We start from the raw sequence: 14,532 nt of genomic DNA on the forward strand, positions 1-14,532 counted from the left end.
AACACCCAAGGGCTTTTAGGTCACCGAAACTGGATTCTGAGAGCTGCTGTGTTGGAAAAGTCGCTTAGGCAGAAAGACAAATATAAGCCCAGGAAACTGTCCCAGAGGCCGTGGGTGCCAGATGGTTACACCGGCCCTAGAAGGAACCATCCCGATATAGCCTTGAGGTGTCATTAAATGTCTCAATCTTGCTAAAGGAGAATCTTCCAAATTCCCCCAGGGGTAGTAGCAAGTCCTTTAAATTGTTTTTCTGGAAAGAATGAAGCAAATACCTGGGATAGTTAGAGAATGAGTTAGAATCATCCATTAATCAGATGTGTAGCCTGCTTTCACCGGTGAACAGCCTTAGGTGGAGATTCTCCTACATCATTAAACACGCTACTGTTTTCCTTGTATGGGTAGATCGTCATTTAAACACACTTCTGGGGTTAAATTCCAATGTTGCTTATATTTTCTCAATATAATAGGTTGTGAAGATGATACATCACTGTGGTTATTTCTGGTGTTTACATGTGATAGATTGTACGAAGTGGAATTTCTGGGTCAGGGTGGACATGCATTTTAAAAGCTTCTGATCCGTAATACTCCCCTGTAAAACCTTAATAACTACCCCTTGGAAACACATGGTATGTCAGGTGCTTGGCCCACATTATCTCCTTTAATATTCCCAGCAACCTAGACAGCAAGAGTATCAGTATCTGGATCCTACAGATGAAGAAGTTTAAGGTCAAGAAGATAAATTACTTTCCCAAAATACCAAATTTTCAAGGAACAAAGCTAGTGTTTGAATAAAAGTTTAATTCTAGGCTCCCTGCTCTTAATTGGAGTGCTGGCATGAAAGTCCAGCTCTTCTAGGAGCAGCCCGGTTCCTGTTGTTACCTCTCCACCCCAGAAAGCCTCCGGACTTCTCCATGCGGACTGTGTGGAGGCATTCCAGGCCTGCCTGCTTTGACGCTGCAGGTTTATTCTTTGGGGTCCTGGAGAGCAGTTGCTTTGCCTTGCACATTTCTCCTCTACCTTGAGCCGAGCAAAATGACATCCACAGAATAAATATTCAACAAGCACTTGCTGATTCGTGTCATGGGCGTTATACTACAGAAGAAGGGACCTGGGATTTATTTGCTAGAGTTCAGGTGTTAATCTTTGAGCCCGAGCCATGATGCTTGTCATCTCTGAATTACGGAATGAGGAAAGGAAGGAAAGAGGGAGAGAAGAGAGGAAAGATGGGTGGAGATGGGAAGGCTAAGGGGAACCCTTCTTGCAGGTAAGACACCCCGGCAACTAGGCGGGGTACCCCCCAGTCTAAGACATCTAATCAAAATTTCAGATGAGAGTCCAGAACCCACAGCCTCCCCTGCTCCATCCACAGAGAGAACACAACACACAACCCTTACACTGTAGCTAAGGATGGCAAGTCAAAAAAAGGGGTCAAGGTCAGAATGAGAGAATCATCATTTAACTGTCATTAAAACACCATTTGGGGCCGGCACTGTGGTGTAGCGGGTAAAACCGCCACCTGCAGTGCTGGCATCCCATATAGGCGCCAGTTCGAGTCCCGGCTGCTCCACTTCTGATCCAGCTCTCTGCTATGGCCTGGGAAAGCAGTGGAAGACGGCCCAAGTCCTTGGGCCCCTGCACCCACGTGGGAGAACCGGAAGAAGCTCCTGGCTCCTGGCTTCTGATAAGCATAGCTCCGGCCGTTGTGGCAAACTGGGGAGTGAACCAGCAGATGAAAGACCTCTCTCTCTCTGCTTCTCCTTCTCTCACTGTGTAACTCTGACTTTCAAATAAATAAATAAATCTTAAAAAAAAAAAAAACCATTGATGCAGGCAAGAATCACGGGTAGTTTCTAAAACCAGCAAGTAACATTTTGAGGATTTTTATGTAGTCCTAAGTATCTTCCCACAGATGCTAATTCATTACAAAGGGGGAATGGAAGAATTTTGGAGTGGGGACGCTGGCAGACACCAGTGCTCAGGTTCTCAAGTGATCAAAGGTAGCATCGCTAGTTGCAAAATACATCAACGCCACACGCATCTTGGTGTAACCTACCCCGAAGACCACAATGTCTTCCCTGGGGCATTTCTGCCCAAAATACATGATATGAATTTAATTACAAGGAAATAGCAGATAAGTGCAATTGAGTGACACTCTATAAATAAGTGGCCTATATAAAATGTCAGTGTTGTCAAAGACCAAAGAAGATTTCCAGATGAAAGAGGATGGAAGAGTTGTGGCTGTTGAATGCGATGCAGGATCAGAGAGTTCCTTTCGCTACAAACAACATCGTGGAACCAGTTGGTGGCATCCGAATAAGATCCGTAGACACTCTTCACAGCTGGCAGCCAAGTCACACAGGGCCGTGCCCTCAGGAAGGCTCTGTGCCCAGGGTATGAATCTCCGCGGTCATTATCTTAGACTTCTCAATTACTTGAAATGGTGTTGTGTGTGATGATCGATGGAACCGTGGAGCACATTCTGGGGCCAGGAGCCTTGGCTCCAGAGCAAGCCCAGTGCCTGCTGCCCCTCCGTGATGGGTTCACAGCAGCCTACTTTCGGCCACCTGGCACCCTGGCTCTGCCCAGCCTGCCCCTTGCCACGTTCAACCCCTGACTGCTACCACTGGGTGGCAGTCAAGTTGCAACATTAGGGAGGAGGCGGTCCTCGTTCCATTGTCAACCACACCTGGTGGGGGCTTGCGTGTGGGAGCAGGAAGGGTCAGAGCTGGGCATGCACACCTCGTGGCGTCTCGTGGAAGGCCGTGGCCACCACTGTTCCTGTCCCAGGCCTGCAGTGACAAGGTGCATTCTGCAGGTGACCCTGCCCCAGGCCGCAGCATTCCTGCACAGAGGTTCCAGTCTCTCGGGGTTCCTTCATCCGTGGTTTGCAGCGAGGGGCCTGTGGAAAGGGAAGATTGGCTTCCCTCCCCCTGCTGGGAAACACAGTTTCCTTCTGGAAGCTGGCGGGAGGAGGAACCAAGAGCAGACCTCAGCACCAAGTAGCAGACGGGGACTCCAGGGCCCTGCACTGCTTCACAAGTCTCCCCACACCTGGGGGACAATGGCACTGAACAGCCAATAAACAGCACCACGCCAGGTCTAGAGACAGACCTCCTAAGAGAGGGGAACGCACTGTACGTGAGCACCTGGGATGGCGTATTTTTCTTGCTGCCTGAACAAGGGGCCTCCACATTTGATTTCATTTCATACAGCTGATCTCGTCCATGGATTAGATAACAGTGCTGGATCAATGTTAATGGTTATTGTACTGTGGTTATTTTTTAAAGATTTATTTTGGGGGCCAGAACTGTGGTGCAGCGGGTTAAAGCCCTGGCCTGAAGTGCTGGCATCCCATATGGGCACCGGTTCTAGTCCCGGTTGCTCCTCTTCTGATCCAGCTCTCTGCTAGGCCTGGGATAGCAACAGTAGATGGCCCAAATGCTTGTGCCCCTGTTCCCGCATGGGAGACCCAGAAGAAGCTCCTGGCTCCTGGCTTCTGATCAGCACAGCTTCGGCCGTTGTGGCCATCTGGGGAGTGAACCAGCGGATAGAAGACCCCTCTCTCTGTCTCCACCTCTCTTGTAACTCTTTCAAATAAATAAAATAAATCTTTAAAAAAAAAAAGGATTTATTTGATTCATTTGAAAGATAGAGTTACAGAGCCAGAGAGAGAGAGAGAGAGAGAGAGAGATCTTCTGTCCAATGGTCCACTCCCTAAGTGGCCACAAAGGCCAGAGCTGGGTCAGGTCAAAGCCAGGACCCTGGAACTCCATAAGGGGCTCCCATGTGGGCAGCAGGAGTCCAAGTATTTGGGCCATCCGCTGTTGCTTGTTCTCCCCCAGACACATTAGCAGGGGCCTGGATCAGAAGAGGAGCAGCTGGGACATGGACCTGTGCTATTATGGGATGCCAGCATCGCAGGACACAGATTAACCTGCTACACCACAATGTTGGCCACTGTACTGTGGTTATTTAAAAGAATTTCTTATTTTAGGAAGTTCACTGAAGTATTTAAGATATCTGCAACTTACTCCTACATATTAGAGAAAAGCATAATAGAGAGAGTGTGTGTGCACATGTGGAGACAGAATTAAAGGAAATGTGATAAAATATTAGTATTTGAGAGACGTGGATGAAGGGTATACAGGACATTTTGACACCATAGATGCAACTTTTCTTTATGTCTGAAATTGCATTAAAAATAAAAAAAAATGAATGAAAAAAGACATTAAAAAGAAAAAAAAGTGCAGGCGAAATCACCCCCACCCATAGCAGAGCTGCTCGCAGGGTGCTATATAGTGTTCTACGGAGCCATAGCAAGAGTGCACAAAAGACAGGGCCCCTGGCTGGCGCCGCAGCTCAATAGGCTAATCTTCCTCCTGTGGCGCCGGCACACCAGGTTCTAGTCCCGGTCGGGGTGCCAGATTCTGTCCCGGTTGCCCCTCTTCCAGGCCAGCTCTCTGCTGTGGCCCAGGAGTGCAGTGGAGGATGGCCCAAGTGCTTGGGCCCTGCACCCACATAGGAGACCAGGGGAGGCACCTGGCTCCTGCCTTCGGATCAGTGCGGTGCGCCAGCCGCAGCGCACCAGCTGTAGCAGCCATTTTGGGGGTGAACCAACAGAAAAGGAATACCTTTGTCTCTCTCTCACTGTCCACTCTGCCTGCCAAAAAAAAAAAGACAGGGCCCCCCTGCCAATGTCCCATTGTGAGTGGGAGTCCCCAGGACAGATGGAGAACTGGAACTCACCTATTAAGATGCTGAGAGGTGTTTTACTACCAACGGGGCAGGATGCCAGTGTCACAAGCGGCATTAACCCGCCTCAGCACGGTGGCAGCCCCACAGCTGGACTTTCAGGAGTGCAGGGCTGGGCTGATGGTGGGATACCACCCAGCAGGAGATCCGGCTTCGGGGTGGGGGTGGGGGGATAGGCCTGCGTCTTTCAGGACGCCGTCTGCACGTGCTCCAGACCAGCGAGCAGCATTTGGAACCTCGTTATTAAACATAATGCATAATGACCGGCCAATGAATACTGGCCCCGATTCCTCACCCCTTCCCATAGCCACATCCGGGACTCTGGAATCCCTTCTACTCCAAGCAGTGTCTTTCTCCTCCTTTCTTTGGGCTTGGCACAGAGACTGGTTCTAGCCAAAGATCCGTTAACCGAAATGATGAAGGCAGAGGCTTGGAATGTGTTCATCCTCTGTCGCTTCAGGCAGCCTGCTGGTGCAAGAGGTGAGCCCTCCCCCACCGCCGAACCCTACAGATGTGGCAGTGGGAACAGAGGATTCGTGCTTTAGCTGCTGAATTATTTAAGATTTATTTTTATTTATGTGAAAGGCAGAGTGACAGAGAGAGAGGGAGAAGTGGAGATTTTCCATCCGCTGGTTCACTCCCCAAAGGGCTGCAACAGCCAGGGTGGGCCAGGCTGAAGCTGGGGGCCCAGAACCCCATCCTGGTTTCCCACGTGGGTGGCAGGGCCCAAGCTGCCTCCCCAGGCACATTAGCAGGGAGCTGGCTCTGAAGTGGAGCAGCTGGGACTGGAACCAGCGCTCTGACATGGAAGGCTGGTGTCTCAAGTGGCTGCGACAGAGAGCCAGCCCCTGGCCTCTGGATTCCAAGCTGGCTGGTTAACACAGTATAACCAACACAGAGACCTTCTCCCACGCGTGTGCTGCTCACTCAGGGTCTTGGGGCTCTACAAGATTAGGGTTTTAAAGGAAGCCAGGAATTCCACCTGGCGTTTGGGGGCCAGCCCTCTTTTTCCTGCTGGGTTTCAATACCCGCACTGCTCTTTGGTTTTACATCAACCAAGCAGCCAGAAGTATCCCTTTCAACCCTAAGTTGAGGCAGGCCATCGCTCTGCTCCCGATCCATTCAGAATGGAAGGCAAAGTCGGCCGGCACCGCGGCTCACTAGGCTAGTCCTCCGCCTTGCGGCACCAGCACACCGGGTTCTAGTCCCGGTCGGGGCGCTGGATTCTGTCCCGGTTGCCCCTATTCCAGGCCAGCTCTCTGCTGTGGCCAGGGAGTGCAGTGGAGAATGGCCCAAGTCCTTGGGCCCTGCACCCCATGGGAGACCAGGATAAGTACCTGGCTCCTACCATCGGATCAGCGCGGTGTGCCGGCCGCAGCGCGCCAGCCGCGGTGGCCGTTGGAGGGTGAACCAATGGCAAAGGAAGACCTTTCTCTCTGTCTCTCTCTCTCACTGTCCACTCTGCCCATAAAAAAAAAAAAAAAAAAAAAAAAAAAAAAAAAAAAAAAAACAACAACAAGGCAAAGTCCACGCAGGAACCCACAGGGCTACCTCCTCTCGGGCCCCCCACCCCGCCCCTTCACTCCACCTTTGAGCGCCCACGCACACTCCGACCTCAGGCCCTTTATCCTGAAGTTGTCCGGGTTTCTCTCCCCATGGACTGGCCCCTGCCCCTACCCTTCTCCTCTCAGTTCTCTCCCTCAGTGATGCCCCAACTTCCCTCTACAAAAACCACCCCTCCTTTCCCGTGCTCTGGAGCTCCACCCCTTACCCAACTTCATATTTCTCCTTGTCTTATCCACCACGCATCTGACATGTTACATACGTGTGGGATCGCCCATCCGCTGACTATTCCCCCCACACACACCACCTCCTTCGTGTGAAATCTCCAACACACTGACTGAGCAAGCAAGGGCTCCCAGTGATGCTATTACTTCGGCAATGTATCCCCTCCCTGACTGGTCCATGGGTAGAACTCGGTGGTCTAAGTTCCGGCTCGCTCACATAGCTCCTTCCCCTATTCCTAATGCAAACCTGCACTTCCCTGCCAGCAGGCGCCTGTTTCCCCGTGGGCCCACGGCCCCTGCACTGCAGGTGGGCATCAGAGGCGCCAGCAGTGAGGCAGGCGAGTGCAGCGAGCAGCCCTGCCCTGAGTTCTGGAGGGGCAGCGGGGCGTGGGCTCTGGGGACGGAGGGTCCTGGGGTGGCGGTCACGGGCTGGTGTGGGGCCTGGAAGGGCAGACACACGTGAGCCCTGAGTGCATGCCCGCTGTTTCAGAACTGATGCCTCTCTGGGCTCTGGATGACCTGGTCGCTCCCACCCTCCACCCACCTCAACCCAACTCAGGGGAGACCAGGACAGAATGAAAAGAACAGGCGCTGTGGTCACCCCAATGCTGAGAGCAGTGTTTTATTCATCGGAAAGGGGAGAAGCTGTGGTCAGCCCCGGGGGAATGCAGAGTCCAGAAAGGGGTGGGGGGGTGCTGGGCTGGAGCCAGACCCGGGGCCAGGCAGAAACTGCTGTCTCCTCCCCATTCCTCAGGCTGGCGATGGCTGGAGCTGGAGGAAGAAAATCGTAGTAAGACCACCGACGTACTGGACGAGGGTGTCTGCGCCTGGACCCTGAACCCCACCCCCCACCCCACCCCAGTCCCACACACAGCAGCGCCTCGTCTCCGCGCGGCTCTGCTGTACCACTGTGGGAGAGAGTCCTCTCTTTGCTGCAGACCGTCCCCGGGACACGCTTGGGAATCTCAGGGACCCAACTGGCCAGCGTGCCCTCCCGAGGAGCAGCCACAGTCACTGGTCTCCTTAGAGATCCCCCTCCCATCAGGCCTTCCTGAGCACAGCCCCCTTGTGGCCGGCACTCCTGGAGGCATCACTGGAGACCCTGGCCACGCCCTCTTCGGGCATCACTTGTCTCCTCCGGGCACCGTGGTTTCAGGGTCCTTTGCTGAGGTCTTGTTCAGGGCAGCAGGTGACCACCTCCAGGCTCTCACCCATTCTGTTCCCTTCTCTGAAACAGCTGCCCACTGCACTTGGCCAGCTGCCTCCTTTTCTCACCTTTTAGGACTGGCTCAGGCTCAGCCCCCAGGACACCTCCCCATCCTCCCCCACCTCCATGTGGGTGATGTCTGCTCCTGTTTCCCACAGCCCTGGCTGCTTGAGTGCTGTCCATCCACACCCCTCGGTCATCACACCAGAGCCCTGGGCAGGGCAGGGGTCACCCACGCGACCCAGCACCTGGCTCAGAGCCGGCAACTCAGTGCCACATCACCCAGTGGGCTGACCAACCATTTGTTTCATTTGTCTTTTCCTTGACTCCCTTGTATTTGCTTTGTGACTAAGTCCTGTATTATTTTTAAATGTACGTATAGGGGGAAGGGAGGCTCCGCAATCCTTTCTGAGGGCCAGAGCCACCAGAAGTGGCAGAGGTTGGCCCTGGTCCTGGTCCATCACAGAGCAAGTGCCCCACGCCCTCAAGCACGCAGCTGACGGACTCCACTAACACGAACTCGTCCTGCACAGCCAAGTTCTCCGGCGAAAGCAAAGGTGAGCTCTTCTGCCTCCTAGTGGCTGTGAGCAAACTCCTCCCGCCTCCCAGCCCTCCAGCCCCAGGACACAGCTGCTTGCAGTGTTTGCTACACAGCCCAGCCCAGCTGCTCAGCCGACACTGCCCCAACCACCCTCTTCACACCCAGGTCCAGCCACTACTCTCCCCGCCCCCTCCTGGCCCAGCTCAGCTCGCCCCTGGCCGGTCGCGGGCGCCTCGCCTGCTCCGCTCTGCCCTGGTCCGTCTGTTCCCATGCAGCGGGTGGAGCGGAGCAGTCAGAGTGCGTCCCTTTGGGAGGGCCCATCTCTGGGCGAGCCCAAGGCCCTTCCAATGGCCTCCAAGGCCCGGAAGGAACGGCCCCTCCCCCCAACTCGTGCTCCCTCTTCCTGGGACTCCCCCCTGCCAGTCACCTCAGCCTCTGGCTCGTCCTGCTTCATATCTGCTGCTCCCACGGCCCACACCCCTCCCTGGATGGCCCTGCAGTGCGGTCCCGCATTCCCCAGCTCCCCAGCTCCGTGCTGTAGCCTGTGCTGGCTTTCCCTGGTAAGCACGCACCAACGTTCCCTGTCCCCCGCACTCTTTCTCTCCCTCCTGCCTTCTTTGGCTCATAACACCTGCCACCCTGTGACCGGCTACAGAATCTGTTGGCTGCTGCACTTGGCTTGTCGCCCACTAGACCATAAACCCCCTGAGAGAGGCCTCTGTGTCTGCTCCCTCCATCCACAGAGCATCTCCAGCCCCTAGAGTGGTGCACACTGGGTGCTCAGTGAACACCTGTAGAGTGAATGCATGGGGATAAACGGACAGGTGCACAGCAACGTGTTCACCCGGGCCACCCTGCTCAGGGCGCCTTGCTGCAGGCACCGCTGCACAGGGCACCAAGTCCCTCCGTCCCCTCCCCAGCCCACCTACCTCAGAAGTTGGGCGTGACGCAGGACACCTTCCCGCAGCCATTGAGGCAGCATTTCATCTTGCCGGGACACTGGCTGTCCACCTGACACAGGTCCTGGCAGATGCCGAGCTGGGGGAAGTCTATGCTGGGGCAAGAACCCTCCTTTTCTGGACAGGAAAAAGGCAAGGGCAGGTGAGCAGAGGGGACGCAGGGAGGCGAACGCTGTCCACATGGGACCCACCTCTGCCCCTCCCCCCAGCTTCGCAAACAGCAGTCACCTGCCTGAGCCAACCTTGGGGGTGGGGTGAGAGGCTGGGGTGGTCCATGAAGACCGCCTGCACACCCCCTCCTCCCCTCCACTGCCTTCCCGGGCCACAGCAGAGAGCTGGACTGGAAGAGGAGCAAGCAGGACAGAATCCGGCGCCCCAACCGGGACTAGAACCCTGGGTGCCGGCACCACAGGTGGAGGATTAGCCCAGTGAGCCGCAGCGCTGGCTACTCTGCCATTTTCTAACTCTGGGGTCTGGGGCAGAAAGTTCCCAGGGCCTGGCGGCTTTAGCTGTTGTGGGAAATCAGTGCTGCCCATGCAGCGAGGTTGCCACAAACGCAGTGGAAGCAAACACACGATCTCTTCCTGGAAACTCCAAGTCTTCGCAGTAACAATGAGTAATCACACCGCTGAGCATGGAATTCGCTCCTACTACGCCCAGGCATTGTTCTAAGCCCCGGACACCCATGCACTCATGTAATTCTCGCAATAACCCTGAAAGAAGGGGAAGGCCTGGGGATAGCCCCTCAAGTCACAGAGGGGAAACTGAGGCATGAAGCACCGTGTCATTAGCCTAAGGTCACCCAGGATGGAGGCAAGGTTTGAACTCCAGCAAATCTGGCTCCGGAGTCGGTGCTTGGCCACCGTGCTCGCCGCCGCCGCTGCCGCCGCTCCTGGGTGAACTGTGAGGTGCCGTGCACAAGGGCGGGGCTGCACGCTCACCGTCTTCCCTTCTCTCTTTCCCACACACTCACTCCCAGTTACAATCACTCAGCCCCAGAGCCCTCCACACATCCCTCCACTAGTGCACACACACACACACACACACACACCAGGCTCCCCTGGGTCTGGCAGAGGGAAGCCAGCCCCAGTCAAATGCCAAACTCAGGCGCAGAACTGGAGACACTGACCAACAAAGTCCTGCCTCCCTAGCACGAAGAAATCTATTCCTCCGAAAACAGCAGCTCACGCTGGGACAAAAGAGGGAACTGGGACTGGTGTAGGAGCAAAGCAAGCCACCGCGGACAGCGCATCCTCTCACGGATACGACGCCTTGTTCTGTTGTGGCTGGTTCCCGAGGCTCTCACGTCAATCCCACGAAGTTTGGGATTACCACTCCCATTTTGCAGATGAGAATGCAGAGCTCAGAGAGGTAAAGCGACTTGTTCAGGGCCACATTAGCAGGCAACGGCAGAGCTAGGATTAAGTTCCAGACTCCCTCCTGGCTGACAGGCTACCTTGCCTGTCTCAGTCTGTCCATCTGAGATAAGGGAGCAAGTCTTCACCCACCTGACCACAAAGCTCACCCACCCCTACCGGCCCTCACCCTCCACTGTGCTCATGTGTCCGTCTGCCTCTTGGCCTCTCACCCAGCAGCCGTCTCTCCTCTGGTCTTGCTCCCTCAGGTCCCAGCGAGCAGCTGCCCCCTGGTGAGCGAGTCCTCGCTCCATTCGCCACCTCCCTACCTCTCAACCACACGCCTTCCCAGCCTCTGCTGGCATCTTTGGGGGAAATACCAGGCTGGGACGATCAGAGAGGCTGACCTCGGGACAAGAGACTGGGATGGCAGGCCGAAGTCATACCCCTGCCTCTTGGCCTCGTTCTTCCCTCTGAGAAATGGGAAGCTTCGGTTCCACCCGGCAGCCCAATCAGAGCCCGCGCCTGTTGGGAGCCGCCTGAGCACCGGCGAGTACCTCTGGTGGGACACCCAAAACCTCTCCCTCGGGAGAAGAGACAGGGACCCCTGTCTGCGGAGCAGCCCTGTCTTTCTTCAAAGAGCGCAAGCCAGAAAGACAGAAGTTGACCTCGCTACACCTGCGGCTAGGGATGTTGGTGTGACCTTGGGCAAAGACCTTGCTCCCTCTGACGCTTCCTTCCACATGTTTAAAATACTCTGGGCAACTTCCTAAATCTGCGAAGTCCCCTCCCCCCCCCCCCCCCGCAAGGTGCTTCCCGGATCTGCCCCCTCCCGCCAGCGACGGAGGCCCCAAAGGAGAGCGCTGAGCGCCCCAGGGCCTCCGGAGCCAGCGCCCACGCCCGCCCAGCCTTTCCCGCAGGCTCCAGCCGGCCCGGGGAGGAAGCTGCGGCCCCAGGCTGCCAGGAGCAACGCTGGGCAGTGCGTGCCCGGAAGCCCGTCATGCACCTGAGGCTCGAGTCCTGCAGGGGGTGGGGGCCGCCCTCCCTCCGGCCTGCGCTTCTGCGACGCCTTTGTTTCCCCCGGGGCCGTGCGAGGGGTTAGCACGGCCAGCTCCGGCTGCCTCCGCCTCAGCCCGCCCAGGGGCGCCGGGGTGGGTGGGGGCCCGCCCTGCTCGCGCAGCGCGGGACGCCCAGGGGTTACCATTCGGAATGGAGCAGATGGCGGAGCAGCCGGCTCGGCAGCACTTGAGGTTTTCGGCGCAGTCTTGGTCGGCTCTGCAATCCTGCGTGCAGTTCAGGTCGGCCGAGAGCTGGGGGCACACGCCTGGCTTGTCGGCTCCGGTGCCTGGGCAGGGTCGGGGCTGTCAGAGGCAGGGGGCGGCGGATGCCCACCTCCCGCATCGAGGGCCCCGGGCCTCTCCTCCGAGGCAGTCTCACTCTCTAGCTCCCAGAGAACCCCACCTCCCGGCCAGCACCCCCATACCCGACGCCGGCGAGCACAGGTCCCCCGTCCTTGGATCAGAACCCTCAAAGCTCAGGCCCTGGGGACGGCGCACCTCGGTGCGTCTGGGAGCTTCCGACGCCCGAGCCGCGCTGCGCTCTCCGTTCCACCCGAGTCTCCGCCTTCAGCCCTAAGAGCCTTCCCACCCCTATTCAAACTCCGGTGGTCTCCCTACCTCCAGCACACGGGACCCCGCATCCCAACTGTCAGGCGTCACCACCTTTAGGCCCCACGGGCACCCACATTTCAGTCCTCACCGAGCTCCCCGCTTCCGCCCCGGGAATCCCCACCTTCCCGGCCCCCGGAGGCTACGCCTCTGCCTGGCTCCGTCCCGGCTCGCCTGGCTCGGCCCCTCCGGGCGCCCGGCCTCTCCCCGCCCCACTCACCTGTGACCGGAGGGAGTTCCAGCAGCAGCAGCAGCCCGAGGAGGAGGACCGCGCCGAGCGCGCCGAGGCGAGAGGCAGGCATGGTGTTGCGCCGGACCGGGGTGCGGGCGTGGGCCGCCGGCGGTGGGGGGCATATAACCCCGCGCGCGGTGGGGGCGGGGGGCAGGGGCGGGGCCGGCGCGGGGTGGCGGAGGGGGGGGCTGTGCCGAGCCCAGCGGGCACCTCGGGCGGGCTGCCACTTCAGGCCATTTCACAATCCCCAGGGATCAGGTGTCACTCTTGGCCCCGGTGGGAACCAGGAACCTAAACGGCTTCAGGCCGCCAGCAGCTCGACCAGCTGCAGCCGGACCCTCGTCCGCTCCTCCCTCCCTTCCTCCCGCCTGGGGCCGCAGCGCAGGGCAGCGCGGGGCCAGGGCCGGGGCCCGGGGCTCCTGGCTGCCCATTTGAAGCCTCTGAGGTCCCCCTGGAACGCCCGCGGGAGGGAATGGAGTGCAGGGCCCCTGTAGGGTTCGTGGTGGAGCCGTCAGTGGGGGCTGCAGAAACAGTGGTTGTGATGGGGAATAGCAGGAGGGTGGGATGGTGGGCGGGCAGGGTGCGAAGTATCACTGTGTTCCTAAACCTGTACACGTGAAATACACGAAATTTGAATCCCTTAAATAAACTTTTTTTAAAAATAGCAGTGGTGACTAATAAGCGGACGCCCTGGACAAGTAGGAGCCCCTGCAGGTGCAGAGACGCCAGCCATGCGGGGTGAGGGTCTCTCACTGCCTCTCCTTTTCATCCCAGCACTGACCAAGGCTGATAGGTGCCAGGCCCTGTGCCCTTTGTCTGGGGGAATCTTCCCAGCAAGCCTGTGGCCAGTGAGTGCCCGTTATTAATTCCACGGTGAGCTGTGATGACAAATGAACTGGAGGTTTAAAGGCTTAGGATCCCCCCACCCCCCACCCTCGACCAGGGTTCTGCACAAAGTCGCACAGAGAGGGTTTGGAACCCAGGTCTTTTCCTGGTTTATTTCAATTCTATCATTAACAGTGGCTGGGTGCCTGCCATGTGCCAGGGCCAGACAGGTGGTGCAGAGAAAGTCCTCGAAGGTAAGCACAGGTCTGGGTGGAGGTGGGTTTGACTCCGTCTCTGTCATCTCCCTCCCGAGGGACTCTGATGGCCTTCCCTGTCCTGACCTGCTGTGTGCCAGCTATAAAAACGATGGCTGTAAAAGCCTCCAATGAGAGCGTGAAGGTCAGGACCCTGCTGTGGACAGTCAGGGCCTCACAGCAAGCAGGCCCACACCGAGCACCTGCTAGGTACTAGACAAACAGCTGGGTGTGCCCAGGAAATGACAGGTGTCTACTGGAGACGAATAAACAGTCAACTCTCACTCCTGTGGGTTTACCATACACGGATTCAACCTACTGAGGATGGAAACCATGGGGGGGGGGTCACATCAGTGCTGAACACGTACAGACTTTTCCTTGTCACTTTCCCTAAGCACTGCAATTTCACAACTGTTTCATAGCACTTACATTGTATTACGTATTATAAGTGATCTGGAGATGACTTAAAGGATGCAGGGCACACGCATGCGTTCCAGGCACGTAGGAGACCATTGAAAGGAGGCATTGAGGCCGGCACCGTGGCTCAATAGGCTAATCCTCACCTAGCGGCTCCGGCACACCGGGTTCTAGTCCCAGTCGGGGCGCTGGATTCTGTCCCGGTTGCCCCTCCTCCAGGCCAGCTCTCTGCTGTGGCCCGGGAGTGCAGTGGAGGATGGCCCAAGTGCTTGGGCCCTGCACCCCATGGGAGACCAGGAGAAGCACCTGGCTCCTGCCTTCGGATCAGCGCGATGCGCCGGCTGCAGCACGCCAGCTGTGGCGGCCATTGGAGGGTGAACCAACAGCAAAAGGAAGACCTTTCTCTCTCTCTCTCTCTCTCTCAACTATCCACTCTGCCTGTCCAAAAAAAAAAAAAAAAAAAAAAAAAAAAGAAAGGAGGCATTGAGCATCCACAGCCTTTGCTGTCTGCAGGGGCTGGAACCAAGCCCCACGAA

General features: G+C 56.9%; 1 protein-coding gene across 1 annotated transcript; it reads right to left on the reverse strand.

Moving 5' to 3' along the window:
- Positions 1-7,145: 7,145 nt before the first annotated feature.
- On the reverse strand, positions 7,146-12,591 carry WFDC2 (WAP four-disulfide core domain 2). Its single transcript, NM_001082354.1, is given in 4 exon segments — positions 7,146-7,310; positions 9,217-9,363; positions 11,803-11,946; positions 12,489-12,591. Coding segments are annotated over 3 exon segments (372 nt in total). The 5' UTR covers positions 12,571-12,591; the 3' UTR covers positions 7,146-7,310; position 9,217.
- Positions 12,592-14,532: the final 1,941 nt, after the last annotated feature.

This window comes from Oryctolagus cuniculus, chromosome 11, assembly GCF_964237555.1.
Source record: "Oryctolagus cuniculus chromosome 11, mOryCun1.1, whole genome shotgun sequence".
Classification (NCBI taxonomy): domain Eukaryota; kingdom Metazoa; phylum Chordata; class Mammalia; order Lagomorpha; family Leporidae; genus Oryctolagus; species Oryctolagus cuniculus.